Source organism: Leptinotarsa decemlineata, unplaced genomic scaffold, assembly GCF_025532065.1.
Source record: "Leptinotarsa decemlineata unplaced genomic scaffold, Ldec_3_MD MMD2_tig00078422_RagTag_RagTag, whole genome shotgun sequence".
NCBI lineage: Eukaryota > Metazoa > Arthropoda > Insecta > Coleoptera > Chrysomelidae > Leptinotarsa > Leptinotarsa decemlineata.
In genome coordinates this window covers 11,336,266-11,345,559 of record NW_027412747.1, presented here as the reverse complement: position 1 = coordinate 11,345,559, position 9,294 = coordinate 11,336,266, and the positions used below count along the sequence as shown (strand labels likewise).

The window sequence follows — 9,294 nt, the reverse complement described above, 5'->3', positions numbered from 1 at the left end:
CGCAAAGCATCTGAGCAAATGCAAGATGAGCTCATGCGAAATTGTATCAAATGCCTTACGGTAATCGATCCAGGCCATAGAGAGGTTACGCTTATATTGTATCGAGTCCTGCGTTACACATCTATCGATGAGAAGGTTCTCTTTACATCCAGCGACTCCTCTCTTCGACCCTCTCTGCTCATATATCCATTCGAACACTCGGTCAACTGCGGTGAGTATTCGTGTGTATAAGATGCTTGTAAACAACTTATAACACGAATTCAAGCATGTTATCGGTCTATAATTCTTAGGAATCGACAAATCTCCGCTTTTGAGGATAAGAACGGTCCGCCCCTCGACAAACCAATCCGGAATCGGCTGCTCTCCATCCAGCCATGAGTTGAAAACTCTGGCCAGATGGCGGTGGGTACTTGGTAGTTTTTTTCACCAATAAGTGTTCAGCCCATCTGGGCCTGGAGCAGCAAAGTTCTTGGAACCAACAAAGGCCCTTCGAACGTCATCCGGGGTTATCAGGTTGCGCAGTTCATTGGGCTCAGGCTGTCGAAGCTCTCTGTTGAAAGCTTCGAACTGCGCTAGGGCTGGAGTGTCTAAGTTGAGTGGCTGCGGGTGTTCATAGATATCCTTCCAGAAGGATTCCACCTAATCAGTGGTCGGCGGATTATCCACAACACGTGGATCTTATTATTATTATCATTATATCATTATTATCAAACAATGATTATTATCATTATCATTTTTTGTGTGATCTACACATCTTTTCAAATAGTTTATTTTGAAATTGATTGCCTTTTTTCTTTCTTTGAAAACTTCCTAAATTTTTTTGTATGAAGATGAAGAAGAAAGTCAAAACCTTTCTTTTCCAATACCTGATGTATTTCATATACAGTCGTGTTGACTTTTCATCAAATGGGAATAGGAATTATCGAAACTTCTCATGATAAAAAAACAATCATTTGAATGGATATTTTTATGAAAATTGCCTTATACAATATTTTTCAAGTTGAGATTATTTTTGATTCTGATAATATTTCAGAAAGCGATGGATTCTCTTCATAGCAAGTACAGGGATAGTTCGAGATGAAGAAAGCCACACTGTTCACACATTCCATTAGATTCGTTCAATAATTTATGGCAATTTATTCATTTACAAACTTTTTGGGATATTTTTCATGTTTTTTTTATTGAATTGGTAGGATATGGCAGATGATAAATTACTAAATGAAGATTCCTAGGAAGGATTTTAGTAGTAAATTGAAACACTAGATGTAGGTCAAAAGCAATTGTTATTAACACACAAATTAAACTACCTGTACAAATAAGGAATTCATATACATCAGCTATGTAACAAGGTGAATTTTACACTGGACCAATCAGTACCTACTTCATTGCAAAATGTAAAATGAAATATGAAAAAACTCCAACAAGTCCTTGAAGATGAACATCTTATGTTCATTAAAATCAATCAAAAGGTGAACTGAGGACATAAGTGGTCAATCATATATTTGAAATAAAGCCGCATTGCGATTTATAACACAAGACTGAATGAAAAAATTTCCACTAATAACAAAGGTAAAATGAAGCTATAAGTTTCGGATAAGACTGATTTCAGATATTGTCGAATAGGTCCTGAAATGATATCCAATGCCCAACTGGCTTTCATTTCATAACAGATCGAAAAATAAATGAAATATTTAGTTTTGTCGCAGTTTCAATAGCTACACATCTGGCTGACGCAAAAAACTTCATTTAAATATTCGATTACATATTGAAAAGTCTAGCATATGTTTTTTTTTACTATATTCTCGTGATGAACAAAATAATGATTCAAAGAACAAAATACTTAATTTGTTTTTCATTATTCAAATATTCCTTCAATTTTTCCGTTGTTTATATAATCAGCTGGGCGATTATTTCTCTTTGAGAATCATGATCAGGATTTCTCAATGGGAAAATGAAAAAAATAAAAAAATATTATTAATTTAATTTTACGTATTGTATGTTTGTATGTATTCAATGTTATATGTATGTATTGTTAAATTTTTCATACGACTTTTGAATTTTACACGTTAGCGATCGATTGATTCGTTGAGAAACGAACTGGTATGATTTTTCTGTGTAGCTATTTCTGTATTTTTCCAACTCACATTTTGTTAAATAATTCAAATGCAATAATAGATCTTCAAAATATTTTTGTTTCGTTATAAAATGTGTCATATTTTTTCAATCATATCCATATATCTGTTATAAATTTAAATGTTTTGTTCCATACCATATTTCAATGTATTCAAACCAAATGTGTTACTCTTATACCAATTACTCAATTTTCCAAATGAATATACCTCAGTTCTGATCAGTTCAAGAGTTCAACTCAATCTCTCATATATAACTCATATATTTCTCAGTATTCATTTGATTTATTGTTTTAGGTTGATTTGAAAGTGCATTCAGATCTGAAATAATACGTTATTTTTCTAATTTGAACAATTTGCAACGATTCATATTACTTTGTAATGAAATATACAACGGCTACTACTTCTTTGATACTATCTAGCTATATATAATGCAGTGTCGCGATTTCACCCAACTCTATTGCAAATATTTTTTAGTTTTCATTCTCAACATCATTCATAGGTGGTTATTCTCACAGACTTATATGCAGTTGATTTTCGGAATCGATTTTTTTTATTCAATTGATTCGGAAATCCGCTGGATAAGCGTGTGCTGAATCATAATAAACAGAAGCATGTTTTTTGCAGTTTCTGCAGTTGTCGTATTTCTTATAAAATTGGTGTCATGTTCCTTCATCTATTCAGAGGTCATTCCAGAACATCAGCCAGTCCATCAGGCCGCAGGAGACTATAAAGTCCCAACAGAGAAACCTAATTCCAAGGTTACATTCCAAAGGCCCCATTCGATTGATATAACCACATATTTAGTCACCAGCCGACATTTTTCTCCTGAGTTTGTCGAGGGGAAAATTGTGGACGATTCCGATTTTCTATCACTACTTTTCGAGATTTTCTTGCTAAGCAAGTTACAGTTCTTTCATATAAAAACCTCTTTAACAGTCAACCAAAACTCTATTAAAACTGATTACTTCTTCCTGATCTTCCATTTGAAAATCAGTTTTCAGACACCAGAGAAATGAACAAACAACAAATAGGTTTGAAGTTTTTTTGCATCAAATGTGAACGGTGAGACTATTTGCAAGTGAATGTACGTCCATCAGTTGAGTATACTCATTTTCATGATTTGATTCTATAGCGTTCATCAAGATTGCTTGATAAATCTCCCATAGAACCATAGAACCAAGGATTTGTTGCTGGTTACTAAAAGCTTCTAAAGGACCAAATATATTATAACGTGGTATTCACCATATTCCTGAAATATCAATTCGAATCTTTTCATCTAAATGATCTTCATCAAACTCAGATGAATTGTTGAATGATACTATCCGATACTTTATGAAAATCCATATCAAAACTGATAAGTTCATTGTGAGCTTTCTCACTATGAAGGTTTACAAAGCGGTGATACGTGTTTCGCTCTACAATATCTTTAACAATCAGGACTGCCTGAGGAATTGAGAAATACTTGTTGTGGTATCATGAATCTTTATGGAGAAAATCTAATACTGAACTGGAGAAGTGGAATTCATTTTATTTCTTGGAGAAACTTGTATTGTTCAGAAAACTATTTATAATTCTAAACAAGTATTCTCAATTTATCATGACAAAAGACCTACTGCATAACGTTTGTTATTTGTTATCCAATTCATTTATGAAATTATGAATTTCCAAGCTCAAATACCCTCATGCATATTGATGAACATAGTTTTTGTCCTTCTTCTTTTTGTGGGAATGATTTTGATTCCCAGCATAGAATTTTTTTTCATCCTTCAAATCATATTTTCTATTGTTTCAGTTCTTTCTCATTCACCTCATTGCTTTTTTTATTTTGAGATTCATTCCATTTATTTAATTCTTTTGCTTCACTATTTTCTACGTTATCTGCCAGCTTATTCTTCATTTGAGGTGCTGTTATACGATTTGAATATTCAATTTTTTTTCGTTATATTTTTCAGGACAACTTTCTTCGTTACTTTTAAATCGACTTTTCTTTCGTTTACAATTTTGGCTCCCGAATGAACACGTGTTTCAACTGTTTCTTTCATGATTTTATTCTTTTCTTTCTCATAAGTTTTCGTTTAGTGTCATTTCTTTACTTCTGTTTCAATAGAATTTCATGTTTATTCTGGATCAGATCATCAAAGTATCATTCCTATTTTTATTTCTGGTTGTTATTCTTCTATAACCCGCGATTTAATTCTAGAAAACATTCCCTACCTTTCCAGTCTTGCCATTTCAGTATTTCTCACCGCAAGTTTTTTTCTGTTTGTGTTCTTTTCAGAGCTTTCCTCAAGTATTTCAGTCTGACTTCATTCTCTTCTCTGTTTCCTCCATTTATTCATTCTTCATATATTCTTCATTCTTATGAAAATCTGGTCGACCCAGTCTTATTGATTGATTGCTTTTTTTAAATTTTTGATTACTTTCAACTACAATTTCCATACCAGTCCGAGATTTTATAGTACTTATTGTTGTACAAAGGTGAAGTTTTGTAGGTTTCAGATATAGAAGTTACTAGAATTTATGCTAGAAACTATTGTCGTTTCAGTAATGATTCAGAATAAATTTTTGTTCATGTCGTCACAAATAAGTTTCACGAGTATCTTATGAGTATTCAGTATTAGAGAAAGAATAAATAATAATTTCTGTGATACAAACAGCATCTCCTTGAAAATGACTTTTGAATATTTATGAAGTTTTCCAAAATTATTATTTCATTATATAACTTGTAATATGCGTCTTGATATGAAGAAGATAGGCGACAGAATTGAATTGAGTGGAAAAAATAATGAAACAGGACAAACTTAATATCATAAACAAGAATTCCTTGGCGTTTTTCCATGCGATAAGTACAAAAGAATCGTAAGATACAAAAAGCCCATCTTATTCTTACTCGAGGCTATCTACAATCCTAACACAAATCCTTAGAAATCCGCTAGACTCGCAGACATCGTACACAAATCTATTACAAAAAGGATCTCCTTGAAAGATACGGTAACAAAAATTTCGGCCTTCAGCGCTCTCGATGAATCACTACTATCAATATAAGGCACATCCAAGATACATATAAACCTCTGATATGTCGACTCGTATATCTAGAATCACAGTCGAAAAGGATCGATACACGGGATATACCAAGAAATTTAAGATGATAGAAAAAAACCAAAACAAAACTGGATGGCATAAAATATTTCTACCAAATCATATTTGTAAATTTTTTTGAACTAAATGTGAAGCATTATATAACCATTCATGGATTCAGAAAAAACATTGAAAATTGTTGTCATTTCATTCGACATAACGCATCTTTTTTGGATATATACATGTCACTATAACTGATGAATATCATATTGAAAATGGTTTTCAGTGAAATCTGTTGAAAATATTAATTATAAGTCATGAAAGTTCTTGTGAACTGTTACAAAAATTTTAAAATCCATTGATCTATAGATTTACTATCGAAATCATTGGAGGGAATTATGCCTCTAAGTGTAGAGGTGTTATCGCTTTTATTGCAACAATTAAGATAAAATAAATTGAAATCATGTGGTTACCGAAATTCGAATAAATACACCCAAAACATATTGCAATATACTCAAAACTTATTTCATGTTCAGGTATTGATCATAAGAAAGTAAACACAACCCATATCAATTTTTCTTCGATGGTATCCTTTAAAAAACTGTGAATAATTTAGATGGCAATATTATTCATAAACGCCTTGTTTTGTATGTTACAACATTAGTTGTCAGTATTTCAATTCAAGTTTAAGTTCGTTAATTTCAAGTCTGACAAATGGATACATGCATAAAATAACAGTTTTATAAATCTTTGGTTACAGAGATAAAATCTGAACACAACAGGAATTAGCTCGCCTATTTCATGAGAAATTTCCTAATTTACCGCCCTTATCTCATGAAACAATAAGCAAAATAGAGGAGCAGTTTCGCGAGCTTGGTCATGTGGGGCAGGTAAAAAAAGCAGCTACCAGTGCAATGTGATGATTGAGTTTGAGGAAAACATACATACATCGGGTAGACAGGCATCCACTACATTCAGTGTTAGCCATACATCGATAGTAAATATATTAAAAGAAAATAAAATGCATCCCTATAAAATGATACCTGCTCATGAAAGACGATTTTGGTAGAATAACTCATTTTTGTGAGCAAATGATGGACATGTTGGATAACAATATCATCCAATTAAAAAAGGTTATGTTTTCTGATTAGTGTACTTTGCCTCTTAACGGTCATGCTAATCGGCAACATTTCTCAGTCGGTGGATAGGTAGGCGATGATTGGAATTATTTTTATGGGGATATGTACAGAGCATTGTGTACAAAACTTAACCTTCAGATTTGAATGACTCAAAAAAACAAATAATGATTGCGATTAGGTCGGTCATGCCTGATATGTTGAGAAATGTTACAAGACAGTTTAATTTATTTTACCTTAATTGTTGCAATAAACTTGAATGCGATAACATTTATGAATGGAGAATGAAGATTTAAAAATGAAGATTTAAAAATAGACACACTTTCCTCCCCAAACCATTTCTTGTTTTAGGAAGATTTTGAGATTCATCACATATCGTGAATATTTTTGGTAATAATTATCTATTAGAATAACGTTGCGTTTTCTCAATCACAATAAGTTCTTGAGTTATTCGTTTTGGTAATATTTTTACCGTGGCGAGGATTCAGGCATTTCCCAAATTTCATTTTTCGCATCTCTGTTGGTAATTTTTGTTGGATGTAACTGAGTTTAATCAGTTGAATATTCTATTATACTCCCAATAAGACACTTGTCTTTCAGTCTGTCCTATATTATTTCAGAAACACCTATCGTATGAACATATACATATTTGCAGACAAATATAGGATCATCTTTCCATTTCATTAATGTAATTTGTTCTGAATGTCAAAAAACAAACTAAGTAAAATGCGAAGGAAAACATCAAATGGCATTCATCATACTGTTGAATGAGATCAACATTTCATATAGCACTGAATTGGGACAAGATGTTCTTCGTGGTCACCAAATTTGAGTCCCCTTGATTTTTTAGCTACTGTGAAGCTGAATATCTGTAGACCTGCATTTCTCCATTTCTGAAAGATATGCCTAAATAAATTGTCGGCGATTGTAGTACGCGAGCATCTCAACGTACTTCATGCCCCTCAAAAATGTTGGGGTGATTGTCAGAGGGTGGCAGAGTCAAAACTATCGAAGAAGAGTACCCTCCTCTGATAGAAAAATAACTATTTGCATTTTCCCGAATTGTAGACGTAGTTTTTGATGACGGTTCTGTTTCATTTTCTTTCGACTAGCCTGTATAGTGAGATACAGCTGAAAAATAATAGTTCCAATCATTGTGAAGAGGGGTATTATAGAAAAGTTATGTAGCGTATTTTCATGAAATGGCAAATTTGGCAATGATATAATTTCCATATAATGAATAAATTATGAAAAAACTGATACTATACACTCATTAATATTACTAAATTTCAAAACTGTGATACAAGTAAATAACTTTGGTCGACCTCGAAGACGAAAAAAGTCATACAGATATTCAACTGTGATAGTGTGAAGTTTTGAAAGAGAATATAAATTAGGAATCGATCAAAGAGAATCATTCTTCTAATTCTGAAGAATTCCAGTTAGTTGTAATTTTATTCAATAAATACATTTTTTCTGACCCAAACTGAAATTTGTCGAAATTCAAAAATGCAAAACCTATGGACTCTGTATCAATTTTTTTATCAACAGTTAATGAAGTCATCCATCACTTCTCTATATTTCTCGAATGATTCTTGTATATTATATAATTGGACTACAAATAATGTGATTGATCTCTCCAGTTATAGGTTTATAGGGTGACTATAGTCATCTATAGTCACCCCTGGTATAGATGACTATAGTCACCCTTGGTACAAATTTTAATTTTTATTGGAATTTTGTTGTCGATATCAGCAAAATTTTCACTTAAATCTGAAGGTGAAAGAACAGTAGTTCATGTTTTCGATTTCGATATATGTCTTCATATTTATTTTGAAAAATCGTTATATAGCTCACTTGCTGAGCGAAAACATTAATTATTTTTCAATTTTTTCACCTCAAAATATATTTTATTTAAATGGAGTATGTATGCTTATATAACTAAATTATTCGTGTCAGTGAGTCAACGATATATAGGAACTTTAAATTCAACTGAAATTACTTTTCAAGACATATGTCGCCCTCTATTGAGGAATATGCGGAAACAAAATAGTTTCCCTGCATCGACAACTTTCTTCAAGCGCGTCGCGCCAGAGGTTTATACACATCTTGGGCACATCAATTGTCATAACCGCATCTTTGGTATATCCCCTTGACAGCTCAACAGCTTTTAATAGTCAGCCTTATGTTTTTCCCACATTTAGCACATGAATGTCAGTGAAGATAGGAAAGTTTCAGATTAGAGTACACGATTCAGCTAAAAAACTAGGCCCCCTGTTGCTCGTAGACGCCAATTTCCTCGATTGGTCTCCAATTTGCGCTATAATTTATTGACTTTTCGTTTGGATCGGTTCAATTGACTTCATGCCTCGCACTGGCCTATGTTGTGTCCCGCATCAGAGTGGTTTATCAGCTGCAGGTGGTAGTCTGTGTTGATGACTAGGTCGGCCACGCAACCCCTGATTCCAGTCCTGTATCTCGTGAAGGTCTGCAGGTTGACCTGCGGCATGCCGCCGATGTAGAGGCCTTCGTCTTCGGGGCGAGATGGAGATCTTTGGACGATTTCTACTGATTGTCTAGTGACAGCAGGCCCATTGTCCACTATCAAGAGAGCCGATAGTCCATCTCTGGAAAAAGAGTATGGTTCACTTATTATGTTTCGAGGATCCAACAAAATTTATCTATTAGTGAATAAGCTTGAATTTTTACAAATTTATTAATGAAATTTGTGGTCTACAAAGGACGTTTTCCAACCTACTAATAAATATTACGGTGTAAACCTTCAACCTCACCACTTCAGCAATTCTCACTTAAAAAAATCAATCTGCGAGCCTTCATACAAAGTTGAAGGACAACGATGAAAATTATTGAAAAATGTTAAAATACCTCAAATTTATTTATGAAAACAAATTTGGAACAATTTTTCAAATGTATATAGAGATCAAGTG

The 9,294-nt window shown here is 33.0% G+C and overlaps 1 protein-coding gene across 1 annotated transcript in view; it reads right to left on the bottom strand.

Moving 5' to 3' along the window:
• Positions 1-1,266: 1,266 nt before the first annotated feature.
• LOC111515053 (pikachurin) overlaps positions 1,267-9,294 on the bottom strand; it is a 314,492-nt gene continuing 306,464 nt past the window's right edge. Inside the window, 1 exon segment of the mRNA XM_074186004.1 lies at positions 1,267-8,973. Within this exon segment, the coding sequence (XP_074042105.1) occupies positions 8,709-8,973 (265 nt within the window). The 3' untranslated portion in view covers positions 1,267-8,708.